Source organism: Megalops cyprinoides, chromosome 9 (assembly GCF_013368585.1).
Source record: "Megalops cyprinoides isolate fMegCyp1 chromosome 9, fMegCyp1.pri, whole genome shotgun sequence".
Lineage (NCBI taxonomy): Eukaryota > Metazoa > Chordata > Actinopteri > Elopiformes > Megalopidae > Megalops > Megalops cyprinoides.
Window position 1 is genome coordinate 37,304,229 of NC_050591.1, and position 22,918 is coordinate 37,327,146.

At 48.9% G+C, this 22,918-nt stretch overlaps 1 protein-coding gene across 3 annotated transcripts; it reads right to left on the reverse strand.

Annotated features, from left to right (window-relative positions):
• Nucleotides 1-1,104: 1,104 nt before the first annotated feature.
• dixdc1a (DIX domain containing 1a) lies at nt 1,105-16,709 on the reverse strand. 3 transcript variants are annotated; one of them, XM_036536224.1, is made up of 15 exons: nt 16,125-16,709; nt 9,878-9,984; nt 9,507-9,658; nt 8,980-9,075; nt 7,114-7,167; nt 6,519-6,569; nt 5,734-5,838; nt 5,344-5,397; nt 4,930-5,004; nt 4,055-4,129; nt 3,752-3,913; nt 3,455-3,521; nt 2,823-2,931; nt 2,572-2,680; nt 1,105-2,079 (listed from the first exon to the last, which is right to left on the reverse strand). In XM_036536224.1, the coding sequence occupies exons 1-15, from the start codon at nt 16,145-16,147 to the stop codon at nt 1,996-1,998; spliced, it is 1,323 nt and encodes a 440-aa protein (XP_036392117.1). In that variant the 5' UTR covers nt 16,148-16,709; the 3' UTR covers nt 1,105-1,995. The 3 variants fall into 3 exon arrangements, with proteins under 3 accessions (XP_036392117.1, XP_036392116.1, XP_036392118.1); XM_036536223.1 differs by having other exon boundaries at nt 5,329-5,397; XM_036536225.1 differs by lacking the exon at nt 4,930-5,004.
• Nucleotides 16,710-22,918: the final 6,209 nt, after the last annotated feature.

Here is a 22,918-nt window from a genome sequence, read left to right on the forward strand (position 1 = left end):
TAGTAACCATAGCAACCTTTCTAGCAAATGGCTGTTTTACAATTTTATTCTTGTGATGAGAAAATATTTGACTAGTCTCAGGACAGATCAAAGATAAATATTCTATAGTACCGTTAGCAACCTCAGAACTTCTGAGAGTAACTATTTACTTTTTTTGCTTTATGTATTGTTAGACTGTCCTTCATCTTGCCTCTTGATCCCCTGATTGGCTGGTTGTGGAGGTGGGTGGGCCTGAGCAGGTGCTGCTCTGTGACAGGAAACAGGAACAGGAACCCTGCCGGCTCTTTGTTTCATCACACTAGTTCCTCCTGCCTCCAATAGCGGCTTGTGCAGCTGGCATGTCATGGTAACTCACAGCATTTGGAGAGATATGATACCGTGGTATTGCATGGTGTTTTCGGTACTGTGAGCGTGCAGCACACAGATATGCTGGCTGGAAAGGTAGGATCAGCACTGGTCCTGCATGTCCTTAGGAGCCTCATCTGAATAAAGTTCAGTTTGATTCAGTGTTCTGCAGAATGGAGGTTCCTAGGACACTGTGATACCATTCCAGTCTAGGAAACATCCTTTCTACCTCACCTTCCAGCTGTGAACATGATAAGGGCATGTCTTTCACTGAAGGCAACATCATTAGGCTTACTATTCAGCACACATAAAGCAAAGAGTCATTTTCTGTACAGTACATCAGGCTCAAACATGGAGAATAACTTCAAAATCAACATCAGGGTCATTCTGTGGAGTTAATGTGACCCTAGCTTGACCTTCACAAAGTAGCTTGAAAGTTGAAGCATGCTGAACATTCCTCCTGTTGCCATAACAACCAAAGAAAAATTTCACACTCCTTTCTTGACATATGTGTAGTTTAAGCAGGGTCTTTTGTTAGTTCCAACTGTGTTAAAATTGCAGTTTGACACAGCTGGAACACAATTTAACCTGAAACTTGTGGTGTAACAGGTAAACAGCAAGTTTCAAGTTTCAGGCCAGTCGAATTATAATCATTCACTTGTATGTCGCTTTGGACAAAAGTGTCTGCCAAATGAATTAATGTAATCATTACATTGTAATGTAAATGTATTTAAATAAAAACAGATCCAGCTTGGTACATTTTTTTGATCAGTAGTAATTTATGGATTGATCTGTCTTCTTCAGTGTCTTCTTGTGTTTGATTCCATAAGCATTTATCTTTTTAAATAATAGTTTCTGAATATAAAGTATTAAATAATATAATACTCTGGATTCCAAAAACCTTTACAGAAGGACCACGCCAAGATGGTGAGGTTCCCTCTCCTGTGCCTACAGATGCTGCATTAAGGAGCTACTGAAACTGTATCTGCTCACAAACACCTGCTTCCTACTAACCCTGAATTACTTTCCTGACTTTTCTCAAAATTCAGTGTTCGCCCCAAAGTGCTTGTATATTTCATATATTTATATATATTTATATAAAAGGTGCGTAGGCATAGTAAAGTTTTCTTCATATCTAAAAAGAGGCCTGCCATGACAACTCGTGAGAAATAAGCAGTTAGGAAAATACATTTTGGCATCACAACATATAACAAGATTTATGAGTACGGCTACAAAGAACATTAAGAAATTCAACAATGGTTTGGCACAAATTTATCAAACGAGGGAGCCGTCCTAATATTTTGTTGTCATGATGGCTCTTCTGGTAGATTGGTCCTGTTGGAGTTGGGAGGTGGAGCAGACCATAGCATGTGACATCAGTCCCCTCCTGTCCCCCTTCACAAGGTCCAAGTGGACATCAAACCCGTAGACTGAAATTTGGAACCCGTGACATTTATAACATGCCTGTGATCTCTGTCCTTTCCCCCCATTGCAGGTAAATGAGGTGATCACCAGAGAAAGAGCCCTTCCTTGAGTAATTGTCTCCAGGCTGTGCTTCTCGCAGCGCTCTCTCCTTGCGGTTGCTCTTTGCACAGCTCCAGCATGCCTGGCCCCTGTCCGCAGGTCCATGCTGGGGGTCCTGATCCAGCCCTACCTGCTGTCCCCCGAGTCCTCCTCCACCCAGGCCACGATCTTACCCTCCCAGCCCGGGACCACCGCATCGTCCTGGAACACCTGGGGAAACACCCGAGCACCAGTGCAAGGAAGGGTCACGACCTGGACACCCATCTGACCACAAGGAAAGGCTGCAGTTCTCGTGAACTGACCGTCAGCATCATCACACTGTTAGGTGAAAGAACAGGAGGCCATGCGGTTGTAGTAGTCAAGAAGCTAAACCCAAAGGGCATGGGTCCCAGGTCAGTCAGTGCTGCTATATGCTTTAGTAAGGCACTTAAGCTGATTAATTCCGATAATTTTCCAGCTGTATAATTGGATAATATAAATGTAAGCTGCCACGGATAATCTTCTGTGAAAATAAATGTAATTGTAATGTATGTCTTTACAGCACATAAATCTCATTCTTTCTGTACCCTAAGATCCCTGTGGTGGGGTGAACTCTATGTTAACATTAGGTCTGCATTGTCTCTTACTTTTCCCTACCACTATATTCCCTGCTTATTGTGAGCCTCCCTGGGCTCTGTGGTCAGAAACAGAGCTCACTCTTACCTCCTCCTTCACGGTGCCGAACTCGGGGTCCAGGGATTTGAAGTGGTATCTGAAAGTGCCCTCTCTGTCCACAGCCACCTTAAAGTCTCTGAGTGTCACCTCCCCCAGCCTGTAGGCACAGCAGCGTATTACTCCACCACACACACACACAGACATATACACACACATACACACACACACATACATACACACTCATACACTCACACACTCATACACTCACACACTCGCACACACACAAACACAGGCCTAACCTCTTGGGGATGTTGATCAGGAAGGGGGTGAGTGAGCGATCAGTGAAGTAGAGCACTTTGGTGGAGGAGTCGGAGTGGAGAACAGGGCTGCTCTGAGAATGAGCCATTTCTGTGAGGGAGACAGAGACCCACAGCACTGCATCACAGCATCACAGCATTACTGTAAAACCACAGCCCTGCATCACTGTAAAACCACACCACTGCATCACGGCATTATTGCATCACTGCGAAACTGCAAAAATGCATCACTGCATGGATATATACATATATTTGCTGTAAAGGCCATTTTCTTTCAAGAAAACATTTTGTACTGTAAGATTATGGATCATAATACAACTGTTCAAAGTTATTTTTGTGTGAGTGTTTGGTCTTAAAGAAAAAAAAACTTTGGCTTTAGTTGTCTTAAAGGCAATATTTTCTGCCCCAAGAATTTTTTCCATGTAAGTTTTTTGTGAATTAATCATATGCAAGCTATTTTAAGACAGTTCTAAAAAAGAGAAAATAAAACTGAACTAGAGGAAATTCCTGCGCAGACAGTGCAATGGCTAAGATTAATGACCAAATCTAAGGTGCATTAGGACAAAGTGGAGAATGGTGGTGTGTGGAGACTCAGGCGGGTGAAAGAGTCTCACTGGTGCTCGGGGGCCAGGAGTCATGGTTGGTGGGATTGGCTCTGTGTCCTGGAGAACGGCCCCGAACCTGCGAGACACAGAGACACACCTGTACCTGAGACACAAAGACACACCTGTACCGAAGCACCGTGAATCTGTCCCCCCAGAAACAAAAACCCTCAGGTGTATGTGTGTAGCATGTGTATATTGTGTGAGTGTGTGTAGGATGTTAATGCGTGTATACTGTGTGAGTATGTGTGCAGTGTGTATATTGTGTGAGTATGTGTACAGCGTCTGTGGTGTATATTTTTGCAGTACCCTTCTGTCCTGCCTGCGGCGGGGGTCCAGGGCGTGGAGGCGGTCCATCAGGCTGGCCACGCCCTGCTCCAGAGTGTCCAGGGTGTGGTGCTGGGGGTCGTGACCACTAAAACTGTTCCTCAGACTGCGCAGAGCATCCCGTACCAGCTGGAGCTCCTCCGCCTACACACACACACACACACACACACACACAGACACACATTTATACACACACACACACACACACACACAAGCTCTGTAGAGCTCTTATATCCGCACAATAAGAGTCAATGTTTGGAGATCAGCTCACAGGCCTGGACTCACCGCCCTGCAGGGGGAGGCTGAGGGGCGAGCTCCATCCGCAGCAGAGGGGTAGCCATTGCTCTGTGCCCCCGGCAGCTGGAACAGAGAGAGAGCCATGCCATTCACGCATCTCTCTTCCAGTCAGGGCTGGGTGACAGGGGACTGATGGGAGATGAGGTCCAGAGGCTGAACCTATGGACTACATTTAACAAGCTCAGAAATTCAGCTCCCACCAGCCCGCTGTGTGAAGTCTTTTGTGGTGCTTTGGTGACTGAACAAACCCCTGCTTTGTTGCTTTGGTTAATATTCAGAAAAAGTGAATCTCATTTCATGACATATAGAAAACTTAAGTTAGTAGATAACTTAACGTCTTCAAAATTAAACTCTAATTTTCATGTTCTCGTTGACACTCTTCAGTGAAATGATTTCAAAAGATTTTTTTCTCACTTGAGCGGCTGCCATATTCAGATTAATATTCTATTTTAGTTTTTATTTTGTGTATGAATATCAAAGCAATGCTATTTTGGTGTCTGGAGATTAGAGTTATTTTTTACCCAGTATGAGTGATTGGACCCATTTAAAAAGAAAAAGGCTACTCCACTTAGTCATAAAGTCACTTCTCTGTTTACTTCAGACAGACTTCACAGACCTATACTAACAGATTCACCTAATGCTCTGTGATGTGGCTACTACCATTAGTAATGTATGAACTGTGATTTGATGGTTATTGAGCTACACCAGCTCCTTCTGCATGCTGCCCTTTCCCTCCTGCGCCCTCTGCAGGCCATTCTGGCAATGACAGGTTAGAGCCTGCATCTCGGTAAAATACTGTAAGTGTAGCAGTCAGTATGCATGTGTATGTGCCTCTGTGTGTATACGTGCATCCATATGTGTACCTTCTGGTCGTACAGGGCTTCCTCAAGCTTTGATTGTTGTTGCTGGAGTAGCCTGTGTTTCTGTCCTATCTCCTTCTACATGGAAAACACACCAGAATAAAAGCCAGTATTGCTTTAGTTAGAAGTGAGGCATGGTATTCAACTGAGTGCTAGTGCACATATGCTGGATGATAAACAGACATTCAAACAGTACAGTACATAAAACTATTCTTTAAAACCTTTTCTGCATGTTTAGCTTTGAGTGGGAATATGAAAGATACTGTATGTGTGTGTGACTTTGCTTGCATTTTAACCCTGTGTGAATGTGAGACTGCATGTGTGTGTGACTTTGCTTGCATTTTAACCCTGTGTGAATGTGAGACTGCATGTGTGTGTGAGTCTGTAGCTTTGCTTCTCCACCTGCTGTTGACTGACTTTGTATTCGTTCAGCAGCCTGTCCTGCTCCTCCAGCTTCGTCTGCAGCTCCGCCTGAGAATAAAAACAGCATTTACACACTGTCTACACGCTGTTCATGCTTTGTTTACACACTCCTCATACACTGTTTACACACTGTCCACAAACCATTTACACACCACTGACACACAAACCCCACAAACAGTTTACACACATGGCTTATATACTGTTTACATGTTTGCTACACAGTTTACACACTCCATGCACACTGTTTACACACTCCCACCACAAGCTACACACTCAACACATACTGCACTCTCCCTGTACTTTTATTTTGTAGCAGAAGCTCAGCAAACATGTCAGTTCATTATATATTTGTATTCTCGTTATGACAGCAATGTTCACACTTACATTCTGTCCTGCCAGCTCTTCCCTGGCCGTGTTGGATTGCAGTAACTCCTGCTTCAGCTGCAACACTGTGCTGTCCTGCACAGTCAATCGCTGCTGCAGAGCATCCTAACACAGAGAAACAGAGAGAGAGACGCTGTCACACGCTTTACTGCTCACCCTAACACAGAGATACAGAGAGAGAGACACTGTCACACGCTTTACTGCTCACCCTAACACAGAGATACAGAGATACACTGCCACACGCTTTACTGCTCACCCTAACACAGAGAAACAGAGAGAGAGACACTGTCACACGCTTTACTGCTCACCCTAACACAGAGATACAGAGAGAGAGACACTGCCACACGCTTTACTGCTCACCCTAACACAGAGAAACAGAGAGAGACACCGTCACACGCTTTACTGCTCACCCTAACACAGAGAAACAGAGAGAGAGATACTGTCACACGCTTTACTGCTCACCCTAACACAGAGAAACAGAGAGAGAGACACCGTCACACGCTTTACTGCTCACCCTAACACAGAGAAACAGAGAGAGAGATACTGCCACACGCTTTACTGCTCACCCTAACACAGAGATACAGAGAGAGAGAGAGACTGTCACACGCTTTACTGCTCACCCTAACACAGAGAAACAGAGAGAGATACTGTCATACGCTTTACTGCTCACCCTAACACAGAGATACAGAGAGAGACGCTGTCACACGCTTTACTGCTCACCCTAACACAGACACTGCATTCTTCCTGTGACCTGTGGAGACAGATTAGATGGCTTGAAGGCTCACCTTGATTCCCTGGAGGCTGAGGGTCTCTTGCTTGTACCTTAGCAGCTCCTTCTGAAAAAAGATCAAGGGAAACCGTTTGTGACATCTCAGTGTATGATATCACAGCATGTCACTACTGGTAAGCATGCTATCTCCAGACCTTGGTCCCACATTTGTACTTACACAATACTGTGCAGCCTCTGTGCAAATGTTTTACTGGTTTATCAATGCTGCACAAATGCATCACAGATTATAAAATTACATTTTTTATCAATTCTACGTATCACTCATCCCTGATGTTTATACTATGATGATGGACTGTAATTGTGGGCTCAGGGATGAGGATGGGTTATCCATATGATATAAGAATCTGTAAATCTGCATAATTCTGCACAGAATCCACTCAGTAAAGATCCAATAAAAACAAATCCACTTACAACTGTTTGCTGTTGATTTGAGGATGAGTCTTAAGGAACCCATTAAGACATCAGTGACTCATGGATCTGAACCTATCAAATTATTTTACTAAGGAGGGCAAATGGCGCTGATTGGGTCTAACCAGTCTAAGACTGACATTACATGGCAGCATCACCCGAGTCACTGAACTGCAGTTTACCTTCAGATCCTGAGACTCCTCCATGCTCTGATCAAGACGGCTGCGGATTATAATCTACAGAGAGGAGGACAGGAACGTTTTACACCCCAACACACATCCTCTGGTGAAGAGAGGGAGAGCCGTGGGAGGATGTGAACTGGGAAATGTGGATTGCTCAAAGCTGTCATGGATTCTTAAATTAACCACAAAGAGGCAGAAAATGGTTGAACGTCATGTTCAGCAGAGCAGAGCGAGAGAGAGCTGTGTTCAGAGAGATGCAAAAGAGCAAAAAAAAAGGGATACAGTCCTAAGGGAGAAAACAGCAAGAGAACTACCATCTTTACTTGTAGAAGGAGAGTGCATGAGAGAGGGAGGAAAGGGGGGGAGAGGGGGAGAGAGGGAAAAAAGGGGGAGAGAGGGGGAGAGGGGGAGAGAGAGGGAGAGAGGGGGAGAGGGAAAAGGGGAGAGTGAGGGAGCAGGGGAGAGAGAAAGCTGAGGAGAGAGGGAGAAGGGAAGGCTGGGCAGAGAGAAGAGATTGGCTGCTGTAAACAGCAGATGGAATGAAAAAGGGCTCTCTCTGCACTCCCTAAAGGGACAAATCTACTAAAGGGACTGTAGCGACGGGCGAGAACAGTCACCCCACCCGGCCCCAACCCAGGTCTACGGGGTACCAAACCTGCAGCTTGACCGCAACGCCAAAGATAAAGAGAGACACACAAAAAGAGTGACAGGGAGAGGGACATCTTTAATCAGGGCGGGCTGGCAGAATGGGGTTGTTAATCACTCTGTGTCTTTGGATGTCTTTTTATGTTTTACTCTTTAAATTCTCTCATCTTTCATCTGCTGCTTGTGTCAGTGCTTTAGTCATACAAGCTGTCTTGTCATGCAAATAAAGCGTGTTTAAATTTGGATCTGAGACACAGAGAGAGAGAGACAGAGAGAGAGAGAGAGTGAGGGAGAGGCAATCATATATGGAGATAGAGTGGAATGGATTTCAGAAAAAGATGGCAGTCGTGGGAGGTGGTTGGGGGGAGAGAGGGAGGTTGTGGGAGGTGGTTGAGGAGAGAGAGGGAGGTGGTTGGGGAGAGAGAGGGAGGTTGTGGGAGGTGGTTGGGGAGAGAGAGGGAGGTTGTGGGGGTGGTTGGGGAGAGAGAGGGAGGTTGTGGGAGGTGGTTGGGGAGAGAGAGGGAGGGTGTGGGAGGTGGTTGGGGAGCGAGAGGGAGGGTGTGGGGGGTGGTTGGGGAGAGAGAGGGAGGTTGTGGGAGGTGGTTGGGGAGAGAGAGGGAGGGTGTGGGGGGTGGTTGGGGAGAGAGAGGGAGGTTGTGGGAGGTGGTTGGGGAGCGAGAGGGAGGGTGTGGGAGGTGGTTGGGGAGAGAGAGGGAGGGTGTGGGGGGTGGTTGGGGAGAGAGAGGGAGGTTGTGGGAGGTGGTTGGGGAGCGAGAGGGAGGGTGTGGGAGGTGGTTGGGGAGAGAGAGGGAGGTGGTTGGGGAGAGAGAGGGAGGGTGTGGGAGGTGGTTGGGGAGAGAGAGGGAGGGTGTGGGGGGTGGTTGGGGAGAGAGAGGGAGGTTGTGGGAGGTGTTTGGGGAGAGAGAGGGAGGGTGTGGGAGGTGGTTGGGGAGAGAGAGGGAGGGTGTGGGGGGTGGTTGGGGAGCGAGAGGGAGGGTGTGGGAGGTGGTTGGGGAGAGAGAGGGAGGGTGTGGGAGGTGGTTGGGGAGCGAGAGGGAGGGTGTGGGAGGTGGTTGGGGAGAGAGAGGGAGGGTGTGGGAGGTGGTTGGGGAGAGAGAGGGAGGGTGTGGGGGGTGGTTGGGGAGCGAGAGGGAGGGTGTGGGAGGTGGTTGGGGAGAGAGAGGGAGGGTGTGGGAGGTGGTTGGGGAGAGGCGGTTGTACCAGCTGCTGTTCTGTACTCTCTGCTCCATCTCCCTCCCTCAGGCTCAGAGCAACTTCCTGCTCATCTTCAGGAAGAGAGCCGTGCAGCAGCAAAGCCTGGGAACATAACATACACTGTAACACAGCGCGCACACACACACACACACACACACACACATACACACACACAAACACACACACACACACACACACACACACATACACACACACACAGCACACACACACACACATACACACACACACACATACACACACACACAGCACACACACACACACACACACACACACATACACACACACACAGCACACACACACACACACACACACAGCACACACACACACACATACACACACACACACACACATACACACACACACACACACACACAGCACACACACAGCACACACACACACACATACACACACACACACACACACACACACACACACACACACAGCACACACACACACACACACACACACACACACACACACATACACTCTCTCTCTCTGTGGGTGGGGCTCACCTGCAGACTGGATACCATCCTCCTGGCCTCCTGCACCTCCTTCTCCAGCTGCTCCTGCTGCTCACACAGCTGTTCCCAGGTGCCACGCCCCAACGGCCCGGCACGTACTGGGGCAGCCCCTGGTCCATGAGAGGAGGCCTTCTCTGCGTCACCTGTGTGTGACCAGGGGAGCAGAGATGGGAGAGAACGTGGTCATGGGGGGTATGTTCACCCTGAGAGCACTGGAGACTTCAGTGGATATGATGAGGACATCATTAGTCTTGCTATATAAGCCTATGAACTCGATAAAGTTTTTAAAACCTTAGATTTAATTGGGGACATCATTAGTGCCTCTGTGCATCTGCACCAACCGAAGGACAACAAACCCATACATGATTTCCTCTCCTCTGATTGATCGTCCACAAGCTCCCCTTTGTCCTCTGATTGGCTGATGACAGACTCTGCTCTGGGCGAATGAGTCGGGCTCGGCGAACTGAGACTGGAACAGGGAGAGAGAGAGAGAGAGAGAGAGAGAGAGAGAGAGAGAGAGAGAGTGAGGGAGAGAGAGAGAGTGAGAGAGTGAGAGAGGGGGAGAGAGGGAGAGAGAGCGAAGGAGAGAGAGAGAGGGAGAGAGAGAGAGAGAGAGAGAGGGAGAGGGAGAGAGAGAGAGAGGGAGAGAGAGGGAGAGGGAGAGAGAGAGAGAGGGAGGGCAACAGAGAGAAAAACAGAGAGAGAGAGAAGGCTATTCAATCTTTACTTTTACTTAGTGGCAAACAGTCTAACACTGGGAAATACAGAGATATTGACAGAAATTCATTACATCACATTATTATATTATATCATATTATTGGCATTTAGAAGACACTGTTATACAGAGCGACTTATATCAGTTACAGTTTTTCACAATGTTATCCATTTATGCAACTGGATATTCACTGTGGCAATTCTGGGTTAAGTACCTTGCCCAAGGGTACAGCAGCAGTGCCCCAGCGGCGATCGAACCGGCAACCTTTCGGTTACGAGTCCTGCTCCTTAACCGCTATGCTACACTGCTGCCGAATCTTGATGTTTTCACGAGGGGAGTGATGCGATAGGCCATTGTGTCCCCACCCTGTCGCTGCATGAGGAACTGCAACCAAAATGGGTGCAGGGGAGAGGACTCCAGCTCCCAGTGGCCAGCAGGAGGAGCACACCTACTGATACTCAAGCCACCTAACTGCTGCAGGAGAGCTAAAAAGAAACTGGAAGCAGGGGAAAGGTGTGTGGCATACTGAGAACTCCGAAAAGTAAATGGCTGAGCAACGAAAAAACCAAAAAGGAAGGTAACATGGTTAAAAAAGAGGGTGGTGATGTGTTTTGTAGGGACTGCAATTCTTTTTGACTTCCTGGGCATTTTGAGTCTTTCCTTGCCTAATGAGTACCTCAGTTTGTGTTTTTCTCTGTTGAGAGTCTCAGAAAGAATCTTCCTGCTGTTGTCAGATCTGTGTTCTCTGGTTCTCTGTGGAAAAGGAACTGTTGCACTCAGCCCTGCCCCAGATGACCTCAGACATCAGCTGGTAGAAGTGCAGTACAGTGTGCTAATGGAGAATAGCTATACAGGGTTATAAATAAAAACACCTATCCAGATGAAGTACAGAAGCTAAGAGTCTAGAAGCAGCAGTTAAGCTGAGCTTAGAGAACAAACATGAGTTCAGTTTAAACCTGCAGTCCTAACCTGGCCTGCGCTAGGACGCAGAACGAGTGATGAGCGCTACCATGCGGGCTTCCTCCCCCATCACCACGGCAACCGCGGTCCATCCACCCGGCAGCATGGCGGAACCTGAGGCAGCGCCTCAGATCTGGTCTCCATTAATAATACACACCTGAACCACCTCAAAGACAGCAGCCTGTTGATCAGCTATCAGCGGCTTCTGCTGATGAATCATTCATGAATCTGCCTCAGAATCAAAGCCTCTCTCACCCCTGCCGCACTCCGTCCGTTTCCTCAATCACCCTGGTAACTGGGGGGTGGGTGGGGGTGGGGGTGGGGATGGGTACTTATCTTTGACTGATAGATTTCAGCAGGTATTACATTTCTTACACAGTATATTTCATTCATTTCAGTGACACCACTGAACTTCTGAAAACGTAGAGGATTTTTAAAAATACTTAATTACAAAGAATACTTAATGCTTAAATTTGTTCCTGACAGTTAAGGACAAAGTGCCGTAGAGATCCTAGTGGCTGAGAAGTTATGTAGACTGGCGTGTAACACACTTGTGAAAAGAATGCTGTGTGTGTAACTCAGCTCGCACAGAAAGGACAGACGATGAAGGACAGCCCTGGGCTCGTCTGAATGCCTCAGATCTGACCCACAGCTGTAATGCAGTCAGAATGAATTATTTACCAGCTGCTGGGTGGGTGAGATGAGGGGGTGGGACTCAGTGCAGCCCTGCGTGGCTCATATGTCTCCCTCACCAACGGGAGAATCTGACGGGGTTAAAAAATGCTGTCACAACTCATCAGTGTCAGCGGTGTCGTCCTCACATCCCCCCTGTCCTCACCCCCCCCCCCCCCCCATCTCTGCGCCAGTGCCCAGCTGGGTGTGACCTGCAGTGACTGCTGGCCACCTCTAACCTGGCGGGGTCTGACCCCGTTCAGCGGCCAGGCGGACACACCCACGGGCGTGCCACAGACTCTGTGCTCAGCGGCGTTCCGGCCTGGTGGCACACAGCGGTCTTCATAATTCTTCATCACTCTGGTGGCACAGTCTTCATCGCTCTGGTGGCAGGGGAGCGTGGTTTTCGGAGCCCCGGCTCCCACAGCGAGAGCATGGAAGTGTGACCCTCCCCTGTCTTCTGTGGCTAGCCTGGCGTGCCCCCCCCCTCCTTCTGGCACATGCCAGGGCAGCGTCTCCAGACAGGCACAGATAACCAAGGTGACAGCCCGTGATGAGAGCTGCTGCCGGGGACAAACCCAACTCCATCTGCCTGTCTGCTCTCGGGCCTCCAGCCTCCTGCAGGGGGCACACATCCCAGCTGCTCCCAAACCTGGAGGCAGGCCTCCCTCTCTGCAGACTGCACCCGGGGCTTCTGCGTGACTCCCTCCCTGTCTGAGTCCCTCCTTGTAAGACTCCCTCCTTGTGAGACTCCCTCCCTCTGTGACTCCCTCCCTGCCTGTCTCTCTGCCAGGAGTATCAGACTCCTGCCAGGAGTTTGAACATAATCAGCCAATCAGCCGGGAGGCTTCCCAGCAGGGTGTGAAGCTGTGACCTGGGCCATGTGACTGTGGCACTCATCCCTGGGGACTGGGTGTGGCTCTGAGTCTGAGGTGACAGGCAAGCCCGGGCTGACATGACAAGAACCGGCAACACGAGAACCCGAGAGAACAACGAGAGGGACAAAGGGAGGGGGCTTCTGCTGCCGTATTACTATTGCTGTGATTTACTTTAAATACAGTCAACTGGGATAAACTGTCAGGATCACGTGTCTTGTTTTTTTTGAGGGGGGGGGGGGGCATGGTGACATTAATATTATTATCACAGAATCTTCCCTTAGGCACATTTCCACTGGAGTGGAGAGAGTGAGGGAGAGGATCTGCCGGGGCCTGGCTCCAGGGCTGACTTGTTCTCGAGAGGTGAAGCGCAAACCCCCAGCTGAACTGAAAATAGCTGTGAGGAGAGAGAGCACATCCTACACCGGCCCCCCCGAAACCTGGCGATGAGGCGAGCATATGCTGACCGCATGTGGAATTCCACACGTGCCTCACAGTAAATTACACATATCGTATGATACGACAGCGCAAACGTATTTCATTTCAAACGCGTCGGGCTGTAACCGCGGGCAACGTGGAACTGTAGGCGAGTGACATCTGATGCTGCCGTCTCCGGGAGAGCTGAACCCTCGCGAACGTTCTCCGAACCGTCTGGTTCTGTGCAGGGGCGAAGACGCGAGGAAAAAACAGAACTTAAGAACACTTTGTGACCGGAGGCCACAGGGCTTCCCAGGGAGCGGCGGGAACATGCTGTTTATCCCCCCAGAAACTCCGCTTTACTGCGCAAACAATAAAAAACTGCTTTCACCAGGGTGATGACAGAGTAGTAAAAGGTACTAATCAATGATGAATAGATACTAATAGATGCTTTGAACTTGCGGGAGACAATCGGAGGCTTGTTCTGGCCTGCACATCCCTCGGGCTCAGAACTTAATGCGATTTCTGCGGTGTGGAGCAACTGATCACCCTGTAAAAGTATACCCCCCAACAGGACACCGGATCAGCACAAGACCATTACCCACAATTCATCTCTTTCAGTCATGAGTCCAAACAGAGGAGCCACAGGGAGTGACTCTGCTGGGCACTGAACCTATAAGCTTCTGGTGCTCAGCCCCCAGTTACAGCTTTACCGTTGCAGCTGCGGATTCCAGTCTAATCACAGGACCCCTGACCAGGTCAATCAACCTTCGAAATCCTACACAGCCTCTAGCTGAGTGCCTGAGCTCCGTTCCCATGTTTCTGAAAACCTTTCATCTTTTTTCCTTTTTGTTCTTTTTCAGAAGGATCCGTACCTGCGCTGAACGTTTGAATTGGACTGAAACAGGTGCTGCTGCATTATTTCCCTGTATAAACTTCAGTGATTAAATCTCTCCTCTCTGGCTGTTATCAAACAGCACTCCTCAGCAGCACAGCATCGAGACAATCATCATAAAATGCGCGTTGAATATTCATAATGTTATACCATGTTCCTTTCCCTCCACACGCAGTCCAGTTTGTTATTGACAAATGCGCCCCTTGCAGTTGCTAGGCGACAGGAAGCCTCCATGTCTTGGCTGCAGTGCTGCTCAATCTGGCCTCTGTGTGTCTGTGATGACTTCAGTCACAAACCTGTCATTCTCACCTCTGATTTACACGCTGATCCTACCCGTGCTCTCACCTTTGGACACGCTGTACTGATTGTATTTTTAATATGAATTAGATACACACACAAAGATACAACCCCTCCACTCCCTACGCAACATGACTGAAAGAGTGGAGATTTGATTATCATGTCTAAAGCCACTGCATTGCTGTGCGGGTCTGAACAGACTCCTCTGTTCCTCTGTTTTGCACAGCACTATGGCATCATCAGTGTGGGGTGGGTTTGCGTATAAAACACACAGAGGTTTTCAGCTCAGAGCAAAATTCACACGGATCTTTTAAACTAGGAACAGCCTCCTTTGAGATCACCGCGTGGGGTGGCCATGGCAGAGAGAGAGAGGAGTGTCCAGCGTCTGTCTGCTGGCTGTCCGGTGTGTCTGCTGTCTGTCCGGCATCAGAAGGGCAGAGCCAGGGCCCGGCTCATCAGCTCTGCCCAGATGGGATGAGCTAAATCACCTTATCAGATTTCCCCCTCATCATCCCGAAAACATGGACAGCCAGAACAGGGCTGCTGTTGTTAATTACCATGCCCAGCGCAGACCCAAAACGTGCCTAACGTAGATTCAAAATGTTCCCAACGCAGACGCCAAACGCGCTTAAATCTGGCAGTGTGAGACACTCTACACCCCAGTACCCACCTGTGTGCTCCCCAAAATACAGTCAACACACCCCATTTACCAGAGCCAGTTACTGGCTGGGAAAGAACAAGGGTATTCCTCTGAATACCGAGAAGATACAGAGAGACCAGCCAGAGGCCAACAATGTGGCAGGGAACAAAGTTAAGCATCCCATTTACAGCGAGCAGAGTGTAATTACTTCTGTTTAATTTCAATTAAATCATTAGCAACCATGCTGAGAAGGTTGAAGCAAGCGTTATAGTGCCTGTAAAACAGACCCAGGGGGGTAGGAGAGGAAGCAGGCCAGAGCGTTTCTCTAATTAAGACGCTTGGCTCTGGTGAGAATCAATCTCCTGCCCCACTATTACAGGCAAATCCAAATCTCTGTTTGAACATAGACATTCTCCACCCCCTGGCCTGGTTTAGAGGAGACTTACTGTGGAGTAATAACTGCATGTCTGAAACATCGTTGGGTTAAATGAAAACTGGAATAGTAACTGGCAGATGGTCAAAGGGAATTACAGATACAATACCACCCCACACTGGCATGAACTGTGGCACCTGGGCACATGTGAAACAGCATCTCTCATTGGCTCAAACGTGATACTGTCTTCCTCTCGTACCCGCAAACATTGCCGAGCGCAGACCAGCAACATGTAATCCGCTGATCTGCAACATCAAAGGATGTGAGCGGATCTGAACAGGAGATCATGAGCGCTCTCGGAAACAGTGGGCACTGGTTGCCAGGCAATGCCACATAACCCTTAAAACACACTGATACGCACACCCACACACAGACACACTGACCGGGCACTGGGTACCAGGGAGGCTGGCAGTGATGGAGTTAAACAGGATTGCTCTCACTTTTAATTGCACTGAGCACACAAACTCCGCAACAAGGAGTGCCACTTGGGCTAAGAAATGTCCATCACTGAACAAAGCCTGCAGCATGGCTTGAATGAAAACAGAGACAATTGGGCAAAACCACACTCAGATCCGGCTGACACAGTACAGCTGGGAATGGACCCGGTCGCTGTGTATCAGGAGCAGAATTTGGAGAGAGAGGGAAAGAGAGGAGCAGACAGAGTGCAATGACGTCAGGACAGAGGATGAAGAGTCCCGCTCTTACCATTTCATCTGTTTGGCTCCCATTCTATCCTGTCGCGGTGCCCCAGCCGAGCTGGAGAGGTGTAGCTGGGTCTTCAATCAGACACATCACCCCAATCGCGTCCGGCGGGAGGGGTGGGGAGGGGGCGTCGCCGTCACAGGGTCCACGAGGGAAAGGAGAGAGTGACAGAGGGGGGAATCCGCCCCCACGCAGCGCCCCACGCGCGCGGATCTGGCCAGTTTACAAACAAGCCCCTCCGAGGCAGCGCGAGCGCCCACCACGCCCCCCTGTTCCCCGGGCGCACCGAGGGCGCATTCCTCCCGGAGTTCCGCCCGAAATCCCGCCGGCCTGCGCGGTCCCCCTCTCTCCCTTACTCACTGCCTGACAGAAGCGCACGGAAATGTCGATTCTTCCCAAAGCCCCAGCGTAATATCAGCGGCTTCTCTGTCCGAGCGCTCCGTGCGTCCGGCGCTGAAGATTCCCCATTCACAGGCGCTGCTGTTCGTCCTCCCGGGAGGAATCCGTCAGGCGCCGACGTCTCGCACAACCGCTTTCTCTTTGCCTCTCTCTCTCGCTCTCTCTCTCTCTCCTTTTCTGTCAGACAAGGCTCAGCCCTCCTCTATTTACCCTTCCCTCCTTCGCCCCCCCCTCGCTCCCTCCCTCGCGCGCTCAGTGGGGGATCGGTGCGCTGTCTGCAGAAGGGGGCGATTTCTCCACATCACTCGGGCTCTTTTAAGCCGGGGGAAGGGGGGGTTGGTGTCGAAATCTCTCCTGCACCGGACAGCTCGTTCGCCGCATCGTAACAACGTAATGAAATCATTTGACATGCTATCGATTTTGATTTGTGAGTCTCAAACACATCTGCACACGCGGGGCGGAGCCGCCCCTCTCCCTGCACACAAAGGCACAGGAGCGCACAACAAGTTGAGACATGCGAGAGCAGCAAGCGATGCACATGGGTACGGGCGCTTCAAAAGAAAACGCGAAGAGAAGCAGCGACGCCCACACAGAGAAGCCGCCTGAACACTGACATCAATCACCCACCCCCCCCCCCCCCCCCCCCCCTACGCAGACACATGCAAAGTGAAAATGAAGACAGCTCCTAACAAGTTGCGAGGACACACACAGATCTTAGGACAAAAACACGCACCGAGGTTTAGCGGCTGCACGCACACGGTAGCCAGGTCTCCCTGGCACCACGGATCTGCATAACTGCAGAAAATCAGAGCCATCAGCAGTTTCCCAGCAGCAACGCACACCCAATCTCTCTCTACTCATCAGTTATGCGTGTGGCAAGTCAGCACACCTTTGGAGAAATTCATATGAAATATGAAAATGCATATGAAGCACAGACACTGCCATGTGGAAGGAAGTATGAGCAGTTACAAAAGGCAGGGTTTTCTCTGAAGTCTCATAACTGAAAAACAACTGGAGATAGTCGCTTCAAGAGGAACTCATCTCTCTGTGGACTGATATGTACAGTACTGTGAAAGCAATTACAGCTGCGTAATCACTGGGAATGAGGAACGTCTAACTTCCTGTTTAATGAAGGATCTTGATAATGAAAAGAGGAATCATCCGCATGTATCTACAGATCAAAACTGCAGGTCACATGACGGCCTCGATAAGCCACAGTGGGCTGTCAGACAGCACTCTGCTTCCCCTGCAGATACATGCGGGCGTACACACACACTCACACACACACACACACACTCACAGACACTCACTCACACACACACACTCACACACACACACACACACACACGCACACACACACACACACTCACTCACACACACTCTCACACACACACACGCACACTCACACACACTCACTCACACACACACTCGCGCACACACTCTCACACACACTCACTCACTCACACACACACACACTCACACACACACACACACACACACACACGCACACTCACACACACTCACTCACACGCACACTCACACACACTCACTCACACACACACACTCGCGCACACACTCTCACACACACTCACTCACTCACACACACACACTCACACACACACACACACTCACACACACTCACTCACACACACACACACACACACACACACACACACACACACTCTCACACACTTGCTCTCATACACGCATACTTGCTTGCACACAAGCATGCACACACGCATGCACCCGAGCATGCACATACGCATGCACACACACATGCACACACGCATGCACGCTTGCACCCAAAATACAGGAAGGACTTTGATTGGAATTATCTTCAGAAGTAGGAGGAAAGAGACATCCATCACAACTACCGGGCCAGCCAGATAACAAGCTCTATTCTCTCCAAACTGACATCACAGCAACGTTTGTGAAACGTTCTGAACGAATCCAACTAACTGCCTCCGAGCTGCCTGGCGCTGCGCTCCTTAATTGAGTCTGATTCAAGATGAGCTACAGCAAGCATTAAATCAGGCCGGCCTGAAAACTCCAGCCACAGTGAACGAGCAGAGTGGTCCTGCAGACATCTCCTGGGTTAAATCTCTCCCACGTCCTGGCACAAAGACACGCAACAGAGCACAAGACCTGAGCAATAAAGGAGTGTAAAGGCCGCAGGGACAACACCGTTCCGGCTCAGTGAGAGTGGGGCTTTGTGCGGCTCGCATTCTGGTGCATTAGCAGTGTGCCGGAGGACAGATATCTCCCTGTGTGCGCCATTGTGCACGGGAACGCCGTGTGCGGTGCCGCATTGTCCTGCCGCGGCCCACCGGCATCAACACCGCGATAAACAGTGTCGTCGCCATGGCCGCACACAGCTGCATGCCGCGTGGTGGGTGAGCCTGAGTCACGCACAGCCCCCGAGCAGGCGGACCGCTGCCGTACTGAACGGGCAAACTTCTGCAAGGTCTACAGGGGGCGGGGTTTGTACAAGGTCCATGTGAGGGCGGGGCATGGGCGGGGTCCAAGCGCAGGCACCTCGATCCTCAGTCACCTCATCACACGGAATGCTCTCGCCTCCTGCCCCAGCTCCAGAAGGTCTGTTCTGTTCATCTTCCTCCTCTTCCCTTCCTCTCACTGCCCCATGATGGTTAGCACTGTTCCTCCCCTCACGCTAATGCAAACACCACTGACCCTCAGTTAAAAATGCACCGCGTGCTTCTGCAGTCTCGCCACTGTCACCCAGCTCAGTTTGTGGTTTCAGTTGTATCAGAAATAGTTAACTCGCAGGTCCTTAATTGCAGCCTCCGGATTCAGATTAAATTAGGCATCTGTAACAGTCAAGCCACATGACCCACCCACCCCCTCTTTTGACCAGAACAAAAAAGCCTTCACAAACATCCCGCATCCCCGACAAACCTGGAAAAATCAGTAAATCATGGTTTTTTAAACAAAAATTAATGAAATTTTTTAAAAATACAAGAGGCAGGCTACAGAGGCACCATGGAATAAGTTCTGTTTAGAGCTGAGCCTCTGGACTGCTGGCTGGAAGGTCATGGAGAGACCAGTGAGACTGATTGGACAAAGAGGAAACACTTATCATCTAATCAGGAACATCACGACCACATGCATGGACTCCTCATAGCCTGGTGTGGACGTGCACTGAGCGGGATGGGGTGGGGGGGTGGGGGGGGTACCAAACAAATTAATACTGTAGTAATGTTAATGGGGCAGCATACTGGTAGTAGAGGTTAACAGATGTTAACCCCCCCCCGGGGAATAATGTTCACATCTCATGTTACCCATCCCCATAATGCCTATTCACACAGCTGAAAGGTATTACAGCTGTGCCCCACCTGGGATCTGAACCTGTAAACTTTGGGGCACAAACTCATCTTCTCAGCCACTATACCATGTACCACGTCTTCACCCCTTTAGGAAAAACAAATGGTCCCCCTGGAAATGATTTAGAAAAGTAATTTAGTATTATATGAGTGTGGGAAGCCCTTGAGAGTTGGAGTGAGGGAAGCCCTTGACCAAGTAATTTTGGGGGTTTGGTACCCTGTAGCTGCATGTGTGCATATTCTGAATTATATCCTTCATCTTGTCATTCCCCATTTGACCACTAGAGGACAGAGTATCCTTTCAGTCAGAGAGAACTCGTGGTTAAAGAATTCAGGTAACACACAGAAAGTAGATTGTTTTGTTTGCGGTTGTTATACACATCTGAAAATGTGTATTTCAGATGATTTTACTTGTAGTAATGGAGGCATATCTTTGACACACGTCAATCTTTCTAATTTTGTTCTTGTGAAGTATGGTGTAAAAAATCTTTCATAAAAGCAAAACAAAGATCTAAATCCAGAAACAGCCCTCAAGTCCAGTTCTGACTGAGAGCAGAAACACCCACAGGTCAGAGCTCTGCTCCAGGTAACATGTTGTGCTGTTTTAATGAGACTAATTAACCAGGAATGCAATTGTTTGTGGCCATCTATATTACAGCAGGGTATTGCTTAAGTACAAATCCAGACTGTAACCCCTGGATCATCTTTTGTTAAATTACCATTTCTGAGCCTTTTGGGCAATGTAAAGTAAAGAATTAATTTCAGCACTGCATAGTAATAAAGCTGTGTTTGATCAGATGCAGTGAATCAGTGTGAGGTCACAGAGTTCGCCCATCTCTTTTGTCTCAGCTGGTGACCAAATTCAGCCCCACCCTGCTGCAAAACCTGCCCTGTGATTGGCTGACGCAGCGGGCATGTTGTGGAAAGCCAGGCCAGAAATAAGCCTCTTTCTGACATCCACAATGTTAAAGAAAGAGGGCAGTAAGTCAGCAATACTGATTAAAATGACCAATTACTTTTGCATAGTATTTACGTAGTAACGCTCTCTCCCTGTCACACAAAAATGGACTGATTACAACCCCACTAGCGAGAGAATTGCAATTGAGAATAAAGGTTTGTGATACAGCACGCTCTTACAAAGGACAAACACGGTGCAATAGACCAGCAGCTCCAATTCTCAATTCTCCCAGCGCGCAGCCTGACCCAGCCCAGGTGGCAATGAGCTGGTGATGCTTCAGGTCTGGGAGGGAGAGCTTGTGACTGATGAAGCCGTCTCCGATCTAAGCGCATGGCCTCAGAAACAGGTGCAGTGATAGAAACACTCTCATAGCACGTGTCCATGGTTACCACGCCACATGCAAGTGCTAGGATTCAGCTTCATGGTAATACGGAAAACACAGCCCAGTGAAAAATGTCGAAAAAACAATCTTGTGTATGTTATTGGATGTGAGGTTTTATCTCAGTGGTCGGGCGGGGGTCCATCCTGTCGTTTTATTGTCGGTTTATAGTCAGACTGGCTGGGAGTGGCTTACCCGCCTGTGCGATGGCCAGACACGGGGTCTAACCGAGGCGGCGGTGCGTGTGTACCGGACCCTGCGGGAGAGCGGAGTCACTCGGGCGCGGCGGACCGAATCAGTCAGCGAGCGTATCTCACAGCGCCTGGGTCCGCTCAGCAAGCCGGACCCGACCCACACTTACTAACACCTGCACCCATCTATACCACCTCTCTTCCTTCATCAACCACTCGCTTACTGCGTCTGCTCAGCATTTGTTTGTGTTTTTTTCAGTCTCTGACCTCAAACATCACACCTGCTTGACTTTTAGTTTCCTAGAGGCAGATGTGATGTGTTTCCAATACTGAGTCTTCCAATCCCAGTATTGCTTTCTCATCTGCAGGCACAGCGGGACGGCATGTTTGAACAGTCTCAGCGGCTGATTCACACTCTGCTATGAGATTTAACAAATCTCACCTTTCAGAAGACACAATGCTCAGAGAAAACCTTCCCGAAAGAAAATAACAATAATAATTAGATGGCTTATTTCAGTGCCTCCGTTCTTTCAGATCCAGTTTTTGGAATGAGGGTGTTTTTTCTTTTCAGGAAAAGTATTTTTTCTTTTTCTTTTTTTTTTCGCAAATTCAAAACAACTTGCAGAGAGGTCTGAGACCTCACAGAATAACTGAGGGTAAATTTGTGAACAGCAGGGGTTCCCGGCCAGAGAAAGAGCTACATGAGATGATGCAACGTGTTTTCTTCCTTCAGCAAGGAGAATGTCTTACAGTAAATGGCCTAAATAAGCATACTGTTTTATTGTCCAAAATGTTGTTTGCTTACATCTATAGTTGAATGAAGTTTCCAGTCCTTAAGTATAGTATCTGGTATGAATATCTGGGCACATACGTGTTATTTATGAGGAAACACATTTGAGACACTGATTAGGTTGACCCTTTTTGGTTACTTTAGAAACCTGAAAAACACCTGCCACACCAGATCTGTGGTTAGGATATGTTTTGGGGTGGGGACTTTACTGTAGGTGGGAGTTGCGGGGTCAAATGACTGCATAAGATACATAATTTCTACGAACAGTAAGTCAGCGAACAGACTGAAATCTCACGGCTGTCCTTTCGCATGCTCATGCTGTTCCACCTAATGTGGAGCTCCGCACTGAAAACTGCTGTTAACACCATCCGTTAGACTGAATACCGTTTATTTATGAGGAGCCGGCCATGCGCGTCGCAGGTTCAGTGGCGCTCCAGAGTTCCCGGCCCAGAGACGGGCAATCAGTGCCTTTAAATAACCTTCTCAAAGAAAAAGTGCATTTATACTTTAAACATAACTGCCTGTGATGCATAAACTATTCTGAAATAATTTCCCACACAAATGTTAATTCATATAGCTTGGTTGTTTATGTTTTTAGGTGTTGTTTTGTGCTTTATTCCACATATAGCTTCCTATGTACGATGTATATATACCAAGCCTTCCCCGTTTCGTTATTTTTGAAGTCATGCACGGAAGGAAACGCGCTCCCGTGTCTCTGGAGATGCACTGAATAAAGGCA